This window comes from Girardinichthys multiradiatus, chromosome 3 (genome assembly GCF_021462225.1).
Source record: "Girardinichthys multiradiatus isolate DD_20200921_A chromosome 3, DD_fGirMul_XY1, whole genome shotgun sequence".
In the NCBI taxonomy this organism is placed as follows: domain Eukaryota; kingdom Metazoa; phylum Chordata; class Actinopteri; order Cyprinodontiformes; family Goodeidae; genus Girardinichthys; species Girardinichthys multiradiatus.
The window spans coordinates 38984141-39000103 of NC_061796.1; the positions used below are offsets into that span (position 1 = coordinate 38984141).

General features: G+C 36.1%; 1 protein-coding gene across 1 annotated transcript; it reads left to right on the top strand.

Moving 5' to 3' along the window:
• Positions 1 to 759: 759 nt before the first annotated feature.
• Positions 760 to 8180, top strand: LOC124866319 (cysteine-rich venom protein). Its single transcript, XM_047362054.1, has 9 exons — positions 760 to 897; positions 1061 to 1145; positions 2719 to 2722; positions 3001 to 3101; positions 4795 to 4885; positions 5239 to 5381; positions 6036 to 6124; positions 7788 to 7870; positions 7955 to 8180. The coding sequence occupies exons 1-9, from the start codon at positions 815 to 817 to the stop codon at positions 8089 to 8091; spliced, it is 816 nt and encodes a 271-aa protein (XP_047218010.1). The 5' UTR covers positions 760 to 814; the 3' UTR covers positions 8092 to 8180.
• The last annotated feature ends 7783 nt before the right edge of the window (positions 8181 to 15963 follow it).

Here is a 15963-nt window from a genome sequence, read left to right on the forward strand (position 1 = left end):
TAGTATTGGAACAGTGTTAATAGCAGGCAGCAGGATGACTCCAGATCCTGACAGCAGGTCTACTTTCAGGATCGAGTACACGTGGTCAGTCCTCAAAAAGCAGGTGGGAAAATACATCTAAGGACACAAAAATGGAGCACCATTACTCAGGTTTCGATACAGCAAGTTTATATCCACTATGTGAGAGAGAATAGGTTATGAAAAAAGAAGGGTCAGTGGAAATGCTGATTCCTTTAATGAATGTGCTGTTTTTATTAATTAAGCACATCACAAAGTGTCTAAACTTCAGTTCTCACTCCTACTATGCTCCTCAGAATCATCTTTTACTTAACCTGCATAATTTGCAAAAATGATTACAGGGTGTGTCTTTAGCCTACAAGAGTTGTATCCACCTATAAACATGACATTTAGTTTAATAATGTGTCCTACCAGTTCTCCTTTACCTTTATTTACCTTGAACACAACAGTGTTTCCATTATCTGCTATGTAAATATCAGTTAATGTTTGAGAAATTCACTAAACCACTGGGCTTAGCAATCCCTTATGTACTCCCTGTCAGTTGCACCCTGCAGAAGAAAAAGCGTCTTTAGTGCAATGTGATAGATAGTTTTTTTGTTCAGTGTTCATTGTGTGAAGCCATGGGTCACGCTGCATTATCACCTGGAGTGGAATGTGTCAGATTTTTGACTACACTGACCACCGCAGCTGGATCTATAAAAGGAGGAGAAGAAAATGTTTAACTCAACTCCTCCTCCAGAAGAAGAAGAAAACCTAAGAGCAGGTATGTCAGTTCAGAGGTTTCCTTAAGTAACGGATGCAACAAACACTCTTAGCTAAGAAGAACATCCAGCAGCCAAGAAGACAAACCTGCTATAGGTTTCACTTTAACATAAAAATGTACGTATCTTATTGTTGTTATTTATTGTGCTCCATTAAAACAAATAATGAAAATGACAAAGTGGTCCATACAAGAATTGTATTGTTTTTCTCAAGTAATATTTGTTCTCAAAACAAGAAAAGTAAGAGTTAAGAATATTACAGTATTGCACTTCTTTTGCAGAGGCATCATCTTTGTTGTTGGGAAGATGTTTGTCATCTTGATTAGCATCTTAATGCTCCAAGATGTACACACGGTCTGTGTTGTGGTGAGTGCAACTCTATCACTTTGAAGTATCTGAGCCTGCAGTATAATGTTAAATCTTAAATTCTACTGGTCATATTCAAAACACAACCTAGCTAAATTATGCTTTGAGCTTTGTTGAGTGTAGGACCTTTTTGTGTTGAAAGTAACCTCTTGACTTCTTATTTTACCATCAAGCATTTTCAACAACTGGAATTTAACCTTTTTTACATCACTGCAGGGAAATTTAATCCACTCTTCTTTGAATTGTTTTAATTCAGCCCCACAGGAGAGTTTTCAAGCATGAACAACCTGTTTAAGGTCTTGCCACAGCATTGCATTCAGATTAAAGTCCAGATTTTGAGTAGACCACTTAATTTTGAGATTTATTTCCTCCTTAAATAAATTATAATTGAAATACTACATTTTGGATTTCCTCAAGTTACCTTTGTATGATGTAAAAATTGAGAAAGTCTGACAAAAAGCAAAAACAGAAGACATCTGTAAAGGGGTAATACTTTTTTTTTTTTAACCACACTGTACTTTGTATATACCCAACTATTTTTAAAGAATATGTTTTAAATATGTATAGATGGATTAACTAACAAAGATGTACTACCTCTATCTCTATTTCCCCATGGCTGTGAAATGTCTTGTGTTGTGGGTGCTCCTCATTTTACCAAATCCTCATTTCATATCTGGCATTTCAAGAAGAAAAAGGAGTAGTTTCGTGCATGTTTCAAACAACCATGGATCTCTACCTATCTGCCTAGAGGACATTTTACAACTACTTTGACACCAATCCTCTCATGTAGGAAATGTGACTATATGCTCTCAATAAGTAATATCACTCTAAGTCTCTTGATTTCATCAGGGGTCCTAATATGTCCAAATTAAAGATTCTATCCAGTGGTGTATTGTTTCACTTACAGATGTCCTCAGGCAATAAAATCCTAAAAAAGAGAAACACATATTAAACAAAAATACAAGTGGACATAGGCAGCTCAAAATCTTTTGCCTTGAGGCCTGTATTACAACACAAGAACAGCGAAATGTGTTATTTTAGTCGAGGTGAAATGAACAGTAATAAACTTCTTTTAGGCCAGGATATTTCATACTTCACGAGAAACAAGGTGCAGAACTGTGAGGAATTCTTCATGATGAAATCATTGATTATCATTCAAATCTGAATTTGTTTTCTGGGTGTTGAACATTTCTTGTCAGTAAATGTATATAAATATTTTATTAATGCGAGTTCAGGTTCAAAACAAAAGGTTCTAATAAAATATGGAGGCTTATTGTTTTTTTTTTTTTTCCTTGGATATATTGAAACATTTTCTTCATTTTAAAGAAGGAAAGGAAGGAACTTTTGACTTCAAAGAAGTTAAACAAGCACTAAAATCTCACTAAGAATCCAGATGTTTTCAGGAACAAATTACAGAGGATTCATGGTGTTAATGTGTACATTACTAAAAATCCAGCAGTTAACTGAGTTGTTAAAACACCTCTACTCAAATCTTTGTTTCACTGATGATAAACTAACCTAATTTTTTTCTCATTCCCTCATGCATGGGCTTCACATCATCATGTGTTCACAGCAAGGTAAGCGCCCTGTTAAATCCAGCAGGCGTGTTCAGCTACCCTGTTTTATTTTCGGCAGCAGCTGAAACCCTGCCAGCACGGCTCCCAATCAGATTAGTGGATTTAGCTCAGTCCTGTCTTTGTGCTCCTTTGTTACATTGAGCCATTTCAGAGCAATTAAACCAGGATGTGTTTGTCAGTCATATCTTAAGCTGCCAGAGTAAATGTCAGTGCTCATTGTGTCTTTAATCTGCTGTTTACGTTTTAATGTGTGTGCATGTTCTTCTGTGTGCGCGCAGATATTTGCCCAGAGAACACAACCGTGCAGGCCGAGATCGTAGATGTGCACAATGCCTTCAGGAGAGCGGTTGAGCCTCCTGCAGCTGACATGCTGATGATGGTTGGTCCTTTTTCAGCATCATTTTCAAGATTTGTTTTCTGCAACAAAGCAAGTCAAGTGAACAAAGTTACCTTACATCAACAAAATAACAAGTGAAAGGCCACTTTTTAGAATTAGAGTTGTAAAGATTGCAATTGTTCCACTGTTTAAAAATATTTGTAACATTTAAATGTGTTAGCCAAATAATAAAGCTAGACTACAAGTCTAGCTGAAGTCCTGACCACCAAACTATTTTTATTTTGACTTACTTTGGAAGTCACGATGTTCTGCTAGATGTGTCTAAACATTTGAAAAGCTCAAGCCCACAAACTCTACATAGTAGACGCCAACAAACCTCAAATAATTTAGGTGTAAAACCACAAAGAAACAAAAAAAAACTTTCTGATAATGGTTAAATATGGTTTATTGCCTCTTTTCTTTAGAGAATTTGCACAAGTTAAATTGGTTGGGCATAGCCATTCTATCATCTTCACCTTAGGTTTTCTATCCCTGTCCTGAATGTTTTTCGTCTCAGGTCATTGTCTTGTAGGAGGACCCTTTTCCCAATTCCGCAGATGATTTGAGAACAATTTTTCATGCACTGCGATCCAAACAGCAGAACAGCTTGAAAGCTTAAAACCACCACCATGAATAACTGTTAGCATTCATGGTGTTTTTTCTATAAATATACAACCTTAGGTCTTTGTAGTTTAATCAACCAATCAATCGACCACTTTTTATACCACTGTTCATACAATCATGTAACACATGTTTCTACCGAAGTTAAAACAAGAAACAAGAGGGGAAATAAACATTAACAAGTACCAAAAAGTACTAAACTAAGTAAAATACACAATTTTTAGACAACTACACTGCACAAAAACTATGGAAATTTGCATTTTTGTCAATTTATTTCTTTGTTGTAACAATTCTAGTAACTCAAAAATAATAATAATACTTATTTGTCTTTGCCCTGCGATGGACTGGCGACTTGTCCAGGGTGTACCCTGCCTCTCGCCCATAGAGATGCTGGAGATAGGCACCAGCTCCCCCGCCACCCACTATGGAATAAGCGGTAGAAAATGACTGACTGACTGACTGACTTATTTGTCTTTAAATTGTGCCACATACTTGGAAAATGAAGGTTTAGGAGCAGTCTAGTCAAAGCCTAAACCTAAATCTGATTGAGATATTTTGGCTCATTCTTCAAATAGGCTTTTACATTGGCTGAAAACACCTCCAGTGTGGCTGATTTTGAAAAACAGAGTGGCCCAAAATTCTCCAGCAGCCATATAAAAGACTGGTTACCAATTATTTAAAGATTTATGAGGTAATTACTTCTCACATAGGCACAGGCTGGTTTGAATAGCTCTTTACATTTTATAAATTTAATCATTGTTTGAAAACTGATTTTGTATTTGTTCTGGTTATCTATCAATACGTTTTTTATCAATACATTCAGCACTGTAACCTAACACAAGCAAACCGTCTGAAGGCAAAATCAGAAACAGAAACTCAACATGTCACCACAGTTGCTCATTTCCTGGTTAAGAAGCACAGTTCAACATAGGATGCAAGACATATTAGTTCATATGTTTGAGATAAATATCTTTGTGTGTCTGTTAATTATGATATATCACAGTTTTTGTAAATAGTTCTTTTTGTGTTTTATGAAATCAAAACTAAACTTTTGATTTATTTACTTTTTTATCAGGCCTACAGTTTGGAGTTAGCAGCCAGTGCTCAGGCTTGGGTTGACAGATGTATTCTTGGTCATGGACCCACCAGCACTCGTCTGCTTGATGGTACATTTGTTGTACCTCTTTTTAATTCTCTTTTCCTTTTTTTCCTTTGCTGCATCATTCAGGGCCGTAAATATTGCCTCCATTAGTGTAAAAGCTCATTTTGAACTGACTGCCCTTGTGATAAACAGTTACAGACACTGTGAACGTTATCTCATTGTCATTCCTAATGTCTTATAAATGACATTAGGTGAGCTATGTTATCATTAAGGAGAATATCTTCAATAAGTTTTTTAATGAAGCCAGTTTTATATAAATAGTGTAATCTAGTGGCAGATAAAAGCAATAAATAAAAAAAAGAGTATTTACAGATACTCATTAATCAGTGCTGCCATGTGTTTCCCTCCATTAACCAGGATATGAATTAGGTGAGAATCTGTTATTTTCATCTTCCCGATCTTCATGGACCAACATTATAAGTGCCTGGCATGATGAGAAGTTACACTATCGTTATCCCAATGGATCCACCAACGGACAACCCATCGGTCATTACACACAGGTACCCACAGTTACAAAACAGTGTTGTCTAACCATAAGCAAGCTAGTTTTTTTTTCTATAGACAGGAAGGTCTAAGGTTAAGGTTTGAAGCCTTTGCCCAATGCTGTCTCCACCTGTAACCATCTTGTACAGTGTTTCATCAGACAATTTTTTTTTTATGAAAAACACTTTAGCTCAATGTGGCACAGTTGGTAGCACTGTTGCCTTGCAGCAAGAAGGTCCTGGGTTTGACTCACAGCAATCACTCTAATCTCTTTCTGAATGGAGTTTGCATGTTCTCACCATGCATGCGTGGGTTCTCACCGGATACTTCGGCTTCCTCCCACAGTCCAAAGACATGACTGTTAATTGGTCTCTCTAAATTGCCCTTAGGTGTGTGAATGAGTGTGTGCATGGTTGTTTGTGTGTTGCCCTGCGACTGGCGACCTGTCAAGGGTGTACCCAGCCTCCCGCCCATAGACTTCTGGACATAGACACCAGCTTCCCCATAACCCACTATGGAAGACCTGCTATAGAAGATGACTGACTTCAGTACAATCACTCTAACTTCCCCTGCTCTGTGCAGGGGTCCTAAGTGCTACAACAAAGAATTTACTTGGAAGTTTTTAAAACATGACAGTGCCAAAAAATGACCAGTAATTGTTTTGTTGCCAGGTGGTGTGGAACAGCTCCTACAAAGTGGGCTGTGGACTTGCTCTATGTCCCAACAACATCTACTTCTACGGCTGCCATTACTACAGAGCGTATGTGACATCTCCCACACCCATTTAATTTGTTATTTTTACATGTGATTTTTAAAAGTCTTAACTTTATCTTACAGTGCATCCATAAAGTATGCACAGTGCTTATTCTACATTTTATTACATTAAAGTGTTGTTGCAAACTGAAATGAATACATTTAGTTTTTTTTAGAATTGTATACTAAGCACCCTATATTGACAAGTTTAAAAATCTGTTATTGGAACTTTTGTAAATGTATGAAAAAGGGAAAATAAAATCACATCTAAATAAGTATTTCCATCCCTTCTCAATACTTTTTTAAAGCACATTGGCCAGCAGTGACGGTCTCAGATCTTCTTTAGAATGCTCTCTTCAACCATGGCACACGTTTTGGGGTGTTTTCTACCATACTTCTGATCAGATTCGGCTGGATCATGCTCAATTCCATTAGATGGATAACATTGGTAGATTGACATTTTCTGTCTTTCCTGAGATGTTTGATTGGATTTATCTCAAGGCTCTGGTTAGATCATTTAAGGACGGTAACAGATTCACCTGAAGCCACTGTTAGTGTGCCTGTGTGCTTTGACTTGTTGCCATGTTGGAAGATGAATCATTGCATTAAGCTGTTTCAAAGCACGCCGGATCAGGCTATCTAAAAAAACATCTCTTCAAACCTAAATGATGTCATCCTTCCATCTTTGTGAAATAGTCACCAGTTCCTTCCACAAAAAAAAAAAAAAATCCCAACAGCATCTACCACCACTATGCTTCACAGTAGGAACAATGCTAGCCTAAAATGAGCAGTGCCTGTTTTTCTCCAGACATGATGCTGAGAGTTCAGGCTAAAATCTTATTTTTTAGATTAATCAGACCAGATTAATCTTTTGGTCTGACAAGATGTGTTTTGGCAATATTAAAGTGAGCTGAATTGTGCATAGAGCCACTGCCATAATGACCTGCTTGGTGAAGTACATTGGTGCAGGTTGGCCTTCTGAATGGTTTAATACTGGAGCTCAACCTAAGTGACCGTTGTGTTCTTGGTTACCTGTCTGAGCAAAGTATGTCTTTGATTACTGAGTCTGGATGGACGTCTGTATCTAGGGAGTGTTCTGGTGCTTCCAAACGTTTTAAATTTCCAAGGAATACAGACCAAATTGCTTTTTGGGACATTCCATGCTGCTGAAGGTTTTTTGCATCCTTCTCTAGATTGGTGCATTAAACAATCCCTGTCTTGGTTTCTGCTCTGATATGCACTGTCAACTGTAAAACTTTATATTCTCAAAGTTTCTTTATTTTTCTCCCTTAGGACATATTGTACACTTCCATAACATCACAAAGACAGTAAATACATAAATAAATAAATAAATAAAATCATTATTTAAAAAAAAGCACAAATTCATTAAAAAGCATTACTAACAAGGTTTTATTGTAAAAAGAAAAACAACATATAGACAAGCTTGTTCCGTCCCAGATGAACTCTAATAAACTAAGTTTAGCACAGGCAGATTCCTATAAAATTGTAGATATATCTGATTTTGATGTTTTCTAATTTTTCTAAATTTCACTATAGTTTCCAAAAAGCCTATTTCCACTCTGTCAATATATGGTATTGTGTGAAGTATTTTGAGGGAGAATTTGATCCATTTTCTTATTTACAAAATCTAAATGGTCTTTATCTCTCAGTGGAAACTTCAAGAGATGGCCACCTTACAAGGTTGGAACCTCATGTGCTTCTTGTCCAAACAACTGTGTGGACAACCTCTGTAGTAAGTAGAATAGCATAAAATTAGAGAAGAAACTTGTTCTTATATTTTAAAAGATGCCTTAATTGTTTTTTTTCTCTTTCTCAGCCAATCCATGTCCTTATATAAACAGCTTCATCAACTGTCCCAAATTGAAAGTCATCAATGGATGCAACAACCCGCTGGTGTTTGCCTGGTGTCCTGCTTCATGCAAATGTACCACTGAGATTGTTCCAATATATTAGACATGCTCAGCTTGTGTTCTTTATCTAGCGAATCAAATGCCTGATGCTGGCGGCTTCAAAGTACAATAAAGTTGATCATTTAAAATTGGGTTGTTTTTTGTGCATCCTGTCTCGTCCTTTTTAAATAGGTTTGTTCCCATTGCTTTAGGTAAATCTATTTAAGAAACGAAAGATAACTCAGTTTGACGGACAGATTTGCTCCAGCAAAGGGATCACTAAAGAGCTACTATCTGAAAACTTTGCATCTAGTATATGATAAGGTTACAGTATAAGTATATTATAGCATAAAAGTCACAGGAGTTTTTTTTTTAGGTTTTGGCATTAAGTATTTGGCATACATTACTTTCAGTTTTTTACAAAAGAAAGTTTTGGAAAATTTTAGGGTTCTTTGTCATAGTTTGTCATTTTTAGGGCTTTATTTTGGAGGGACATTGTTTTGTTTGTTATTCTTGGTTCCATTATTTGTATTAAAATGTTGTTTTCTTCTTAGATTTTCTTATCCTCAGGCCTTCTAATCTCCCATCTGTTCTGTTCCTTGTAAGATTACCTGCAGCCACAACAGGCCACAGGTCCCTTTTGTTTTTCTCAGTATATTATTTCCTTCATACTGTATCTTCCCAACACGTTTCCTCCAACTTTTATTCCAGAGGTTTTGTCTTTGCTGTCCTTTAGCCAAGCTATAAGTTGTTCAATTCTCACCCATCATCAAGCACCTTGGTTTATAAAGCACCATATATAAGTTGTGTTGTTTATTATAAGTCCCGCATAGATAATTTCAAGAGAAACCTGATGAACTGGCTTCTCAACTGGCAACCCTTCCTTTACACTACAGTTTCCTTCATAGAAGGAATAGAAAAGATAACTTTAAAGATCAATGTTGCTGGCTATGCAGCAAATGATAACAGCCATTTGATTAAGAAAAGAAAAACAGCAAAGACATGAGAGATGTGTCATCCTTCACTTGCTCAGCAACTGTATGGCACGTTTTCCACCAATAGCTGTTTGGGAATCTTCTTCCAAAGGCCCTGGGAATCATTGTTTAGAGTACATGGCATCATAAAATGGATGTGAGTTACTGCTTCTTTGAAAACATTCACTTTATTTAGCCAAGTTTAATAAATTCCAACTCTGCTTTTGAATAACATCTTTGATGACATAACAAATACAGTCAAAAACGTGGTATGTAAAAGACAAATACTGCCTGTTGTTCAAGATTTTAATTTGCCTGTGTCTTGTTTGAAAGGCTTTGCATCAGCGCATATTTGGCCCTATTTGTTGAGGTTTTTTTAAGGCTTCTATGTAGTTTAAAAAAGGATTATTTGGCTTCCATTTACTCTGCAAATACATTTCTAGTGGTTATAACAAAAAAGCACTTTATGGTTGTTGTAAACTACATTTGTAAATTCTAGTTGCTCAGAAACCTTTGCGCTAAAATAACTGCAACAATTTGAGTATTTATTTGAAAGGGAACATTGCAATTTAAAAAAAAAAACATGATAACTCATGAGTTAAAAAAACAGAGTTGGCCAAAAGGCAATTTTTTATCTGTAGTCCACAGGCCATGATATTAAAATAATGATAAAATACAAATATATAGGTACAACACAGACACACAATTAATAAAATTAGACTAAACAAATCCTAACACACTAGGAAAATAACAAACATTACTGCTGAGAAAATACAGACAATGCAATACAAATACAACACAGCTCAATATATAATTTTTTTTATTAATGTTGACAGATGTATGAATTAAAAATGACAGCAGGCAAGGGTTCGTAAAATAATTCTGGCACTAACAGTGAAAGTTATCGACATCCCCGCTCTTATTACTTTGTACACCCCTGTTTTTACAGTTGGTCAGCACTAAATCTTCCCCTAAAACATTTTAAAGAGTTGGTAGCGTACTGAGCAGGGGAGAGCTAGATTCATTCGTGACCCTCAGAATGATTTTTGTGCAGCCAATGACTGCAATTCAAGAATGGTAGTAATCTGTCCTGGCATCATTAGAGCAAAAACAGTACCTCTATTGACCAGCAGATGGCTCTGTCATTCAACTCATTTCTTTCTTCGATGTTCAGCATGTTCATCTGCTTTCTTCTGAACTAGGTTTTGAATAACAAGTAACAAATACTTTTAAGCCTTTTCACTCACACTGTGTTTTCTAGATTACTATAGCCTAAATGAGAGCTACACTTAGTTTTTACATGTGCAACCTTTCTATTGAACCACATGTCACTAATACTTTAATGTTCTGCCTTTTACCACAATTCTTAACGTCCTTTTGTTAAGAAGGGTGTGTTCTTATTTTGCAAAAGAAACCTGACACAACAGCAAAAAGAGACAGTTAAACTGATTACTTCACTTCTGAGATTAGTCATTTTTTTTCTGTGTTTACTGCCTACATAAAGAGGAAGATCAGCATGGCACACGATGTGACAGATAAGTGTCATGTGAACCGATCCTTTGAAATGACTTCATTAACATTCATCACATGCAGCTTCCAGTAAAACTGTCATCAACAACATTTGAAAATATTACACAGTCTCACTTTGAATCACAAAGTAGGAATAACGGATTTAGCTCCCTTTCAAAATAAAGGAACTTATATTTATAATCTATAAGGTCTAACTTGTTGATGGACCGTTCCTTCCCAACAATAGCAAACTTAAAAAAAAAAGAAAAAATAACAAACTATCCTGTAAAAACACCTGCAGCCATGGTCATGATTATAGCATCAGAGCTGAGACATTTTGCCCTTTTCCTGATTGACCTTTAGGTTGCATTTCGTTTAGTTGTGTTGTTTTGCAGCCTACTTCCTTAACCAAAACCATGGATTTGACAGAGTTGTGTATCCCGTTTCTAGTTTTTTGTTTGTTTGTTTGTTTGTTTTGTTTTTGTATATAAACCTTTAAAACAAGTTTTGTTTTAGACTAATTAGTAAGTAATAATTTTCAGGTCCATCACTGTGCTTTTATGTTTTTTTTTTTTTCATTGTTGCACTTTTTTGTCTGAATTATAGGGTTCTTCTGTTTTAGTTTTTATTTTATTTATTCAGTGTTTTCATGTCAACTGTATTTACCTGTTGAGCTTCTGTGTCAATTTGCAAATATTTTATTGAAATTAACTGTGTCCTATATTTTCAATATCTCAATGATATTACTGCTGTATTTTCTGTGTTAAATTTCAGACTTTTTTATTATTTTGCATGAAGCCCTTCTTTATAAGTCATGCAGTTTTTTGTATGATTTTTTCATTGCTTTTGGTAGAGTTTGTTTTGTTTTTCACTTAATCACAAATATAGTTCTGGCTAAACTGTAAAAATAAAAGTCTTGCTGCTTTGCCTTTTAAAGAATTTGGTTTGTTTCCTCACTCACATTAGGGCTGTTGTGTGTGTATTCTGCTCCAGATTCTTATGTTTTATTTTTATTTATGCAAGTGGATTACTTTATACATAGTATTTGTTTTTGTTACATTTTTATGCAATTTTGTTCACACTAATTCATAAATATAATTATGAACCATCGTTTTTCTCTAGATTTCTGCATTTGTTGACATTTATGCTAATGTCTGTATTTTTTGGAATTGTGTTGTTCCTTTAAGTTTAAAATTTAGTTGTGCATCTTGTAAATTTTTGTATCTCTTAAAATTTTTGACTGGATACTTTTATGTCTGTTTTAATGCACAATTTGTTTTGTTTTTGCACTCACTTATAAAGGTATATTTATTTATATTTTGTTTTTTGGCTCTTGTTGCTCATCTTTGTGCATTTGTGTAGAATTGTCTTTTTTATTAATTTCTGCGCTCTTATTTGTGTTTTATGTAGTTTTGAGCTTTCTTATAACTAATTTTTACAATTAATATTTTGCCAAATTTGAAAGTATTTTTGAAATACATAAAATAACACAAGTTACATACTAATGCCTATCTTAATGAATTGATATATCATCAAAAAGTTTATTTATTTCAGTAATTCAGTTTGAGAAGTAAAAATCACATATCAGCTGCATTCATTACACACAAAGGGATTTCAAATTTTAATAATTTTGTTGATTATGGCTTACATAAGACCTGATAAAATATTTTTCTTGAAACTGTCCTTGTACTGTGCAGTAAGGTGGCATGCCATGGAGGTGATCAGCCTGTGGCACTGCTAAGGTGTCAAGAAAGCCCAGGTTGCTTTGTTGGGCCGGGTTTTTCTCATCTTCTTCTTGATAATCCTCCATAGATTCTCTGCTGTTTTCTGTGAGGTGCGTTTGCCCCCCAATCAAGTACAGCGATACCATGGTCATTAAAGTAAATATTGCTACGTTTGGCAGTGTGGAGAGATGCCAAGTCTACTGGGAAATGAAATCAGCATCTCCACAAAGCTTGTCAACAGAGAGAAGCATGAAGTGCTCTAAAGATTTCTTGTTAGGGGCAGTGGCGGAGCCAGAAACGTTTCATTGGGGCGGCAAGACTGAGACCATTGCTCACTGAGCGGTGGCCAAAACCTGATTTTAGGTTTCTTTTTGTGACACTAGTGGCCTTTGTTTTTATTGTTATTTAAAAGTAGGGTAAAGAGAGGGCGAAGACATGCAGCGCAGGTCGATGGGGTCGGGACTCAAACCAGGGACACAGCTGTCCCTGGTTTGAAGGCTCTGTATATGGGTAGCAAACTACCGCTACGCCACACGCCGTGCCCATCTTTTCGTAGTTTAAGCAGTGGTGGTCGCTCTCTCTTGCAGAGATACAACTTTGTCTTCTCCCCCATAATTGATAACCACGATACACATAAATGAGTTCCAACAAGTTGTGTTTCATGTTAATATATCATCAATGTGGATAATTAACCTTAATTCAACTTAGAATTATAAAACTGCATTTTTTTTCTTCTTCTAAACAGCAGTGACCCCATGAAACTGTTTACAGCGTTTATGGAAAAGTTTTATGAAAAATAACAATGGAGCACAGCACTTGGGCACATTATTTCTCTTTCAAAACAAAAAAGAGAGAAAAGAGGTCCCTTCCACTTATATTAGTTGAACACATAGCACATTACCCTTTCACAATTGCAGTTATGTGCGGTGCACATAACACGTTAGTGAACATTGTCTCATTTTTTTCTTTCACAGGAAATATGCCATTTTTATATTATTTTAAATTAAGATGAGAAACTTTTCAAAGTAAATAAATGTTGTTGCCTTTTAACTTAACTCAGAGTCTGACCTCTTCTGCAGCAGCGGAAAATAAGAGAGAAATTGTACCATGCTCCAAGAAGTCCTTCTTTAGTTCCTGCATTTAATGATCTCGTGAACAGGAACCAAAACTTCTATTATAATTGTGTTAGTGGTTAAGAGCATTACTGCTGCCACCATCTGTTTTGTGGGGAACTGCTCGTTCCAGAGGTGCGAACTCCTGGTATATTATGTCCCCATGGAAACAACAAATCCCTTGGGGTGGCCAGAGATGTAGTTTATGGTGGCCATGGCCACTCCTGGCCACCCCTGGCTCTGCCCCTGGTTAGGGGTGAAGCGGTGGTGCAGGTGTAAAGCACGCAACCCACATGCAAAGACTACAGTTTGTGACGCAGCCGTCACGGGTTCGCGTCCCTGCCAGTTTACCTTTGCTGCATGTCTTTCTCTGTGGCCCATCTCTTGTTGGTCAACTTACAAAATAAAGGTCTCTAGTACAAAAAAAAAACAATTCTTGTTAGAAAGTTTCATTGAGTAGAAATAAAAAAACAATGACAAACAGCATAACATTCTGGTTTGGACAGGACATCCAGTGATGTCTAAATGTGGTTTAGCATCTTTACACTGAATTCGGGCTATGGGCTAAAAACAATTAACAATTTAAAATATTTTAGCTAGAATAAATTAAGACTTGGACTGAAAAAGATCGCCATTGACATCCAGTATGTGGAGACTGTGAGTTTTAATACTAAATGATACGTTACATATTCTCATTTGAAAACACTAATAATAATGATCAACGGAAATAAATGTTTGAATTATAGTTAAAGCCAGATTTTTACATGCACTATAAAAACAACATTTAACTTGTTTCACTATCTGCCATTACATAAAGCAAAACTTTTTCCCATTTTAGGTCAGTTGGGACTACCAAGATTATTTCTATTTGCTAAACAGCGATTTTTTTCTTTTTCTTTTTTCATATTCAGAAGTGTTGACCCATTCTTCTTTACACAATTTGTGCCCCTTAGTCAGGTTTGTATGCTGGCTTGTTTGCACACACCTTTTAAGCTTGGAACATAAATTATACATGAGACTGAGATCTGTTCTTTGTAATGGCTGCGCCAGAGCATTGAGTTTATTGTTCTACAGCCACTTTGTAACTAATCTGGAAGTATACTTAGGGTCATTATCCATTTAGAAGACCCATTTGTGCCCAATCTTTCACCTTCTAGAAACATTTATTACTTTATTACAGCCCGACTTGATTACAGTAATGCACTTTATGCTGGGGTCAGTCAGGTCTCCCTTTCAAGTCTCCAACTTGTCCAGAATGCAGGGGCCCGGCTCTTAACTGGTATTTGTAGTTTTGAACACATTGCAGTGATTTTATGCTCCCCTCACTGGCTCCCAGTGGGTCACAAAATAGATATTAAAATGTTCCTGTTGACCTATGAATGCCTCAATGACCTTGCACTCTTATATCTCTCCGATCTACTTCAACCTTACGTTCCTTCTTTGGAGCTGAAATCATCTGATCAGGTTGAAGCTCAGAAGACATCACGCTTTTTTAGTCGTGGTTCCTAAACTCTGGAACCCTGACTTTTGACACAGTGACAGAGTTATTTTTAGCATTTTCTTGCTATGTGTTCTATGTTTATTTGTCTCCTGATCCTTTTAAATAAACTTATTTTATTGTTTATTTTTTAATCTCTTAGTTTGCCTTTTATTGTTCAGCACTTAACAAGCTGTTGTTTTAAATGTGCTGTATAACAACAAATTGATTTTTGACTTGACTTCTGTCTTGAGATGTTGCTCTAGTATTTTCATATAATGTTCTTACCTCATAATGCAATCTTTTTTGTGAAGTTCACAACATCCTCGTGACATCATTGTGCCAACCCCATACTTCACAATTGGGATGGTGTTCTCAGGCTCTTTTTCCACCAAATGTATCATTGGTAGTAATTATAATGAAACACTTGAGTTTTAGTTTCATCAGACCACAGAACGTGTCACCAATACCTAAGGTCTCTGTCGCTGAGGGCATTTGAAAAATGGCAATCTAGTTTTTTATGTTGTTTTATGTTTTTTATGTCATGGCTTCTTCCTTGGAAGAAGACTTGTTTAACTGTGTTAAAACTGGATTTATTTAACTGTGCATAATGACACTTTCTTATAAACTTCAGCTAGAATCCTCGCCAGACCTTCTGCTTTTGCTCTAGTGTCAGGCACTAAATTATCCATCTCCTTTCTGATGGAGGAACATTCCCATGTTGTTTGTTCTTGCACATAACTGGATCTGGATACTGACTTGTCAAGGTCCACCATTCCCTTTCTGATGTCTTGGCTAATTTCTTTTGATTATCCCTTGATGAAGGACGGAGTGTGTTGGAGTTGTTGCCTTAAAATCCATCCACCGCTGTACCCCAGTGAGACTCAGATGTTATGGTAATTCTTTCTAATCTGAAACAGGAGAGGTTTTGTGTGATTATATCTCTGACTGTAAGGGAACATGTTTATTTGTTTGATATCTGATCTAATATCACCCTGTGTACAATAAACCCACAAGTTTTACGTTTTATTTTAATTACAGAATAAATCAACTTTTCAGGGTATGTTGTGATTTATTGAAGAGCACCTGCATTTGTTCGGAAACTCCCAGAAAAAGGAGCGGGTGTGCGCAATAATTCGG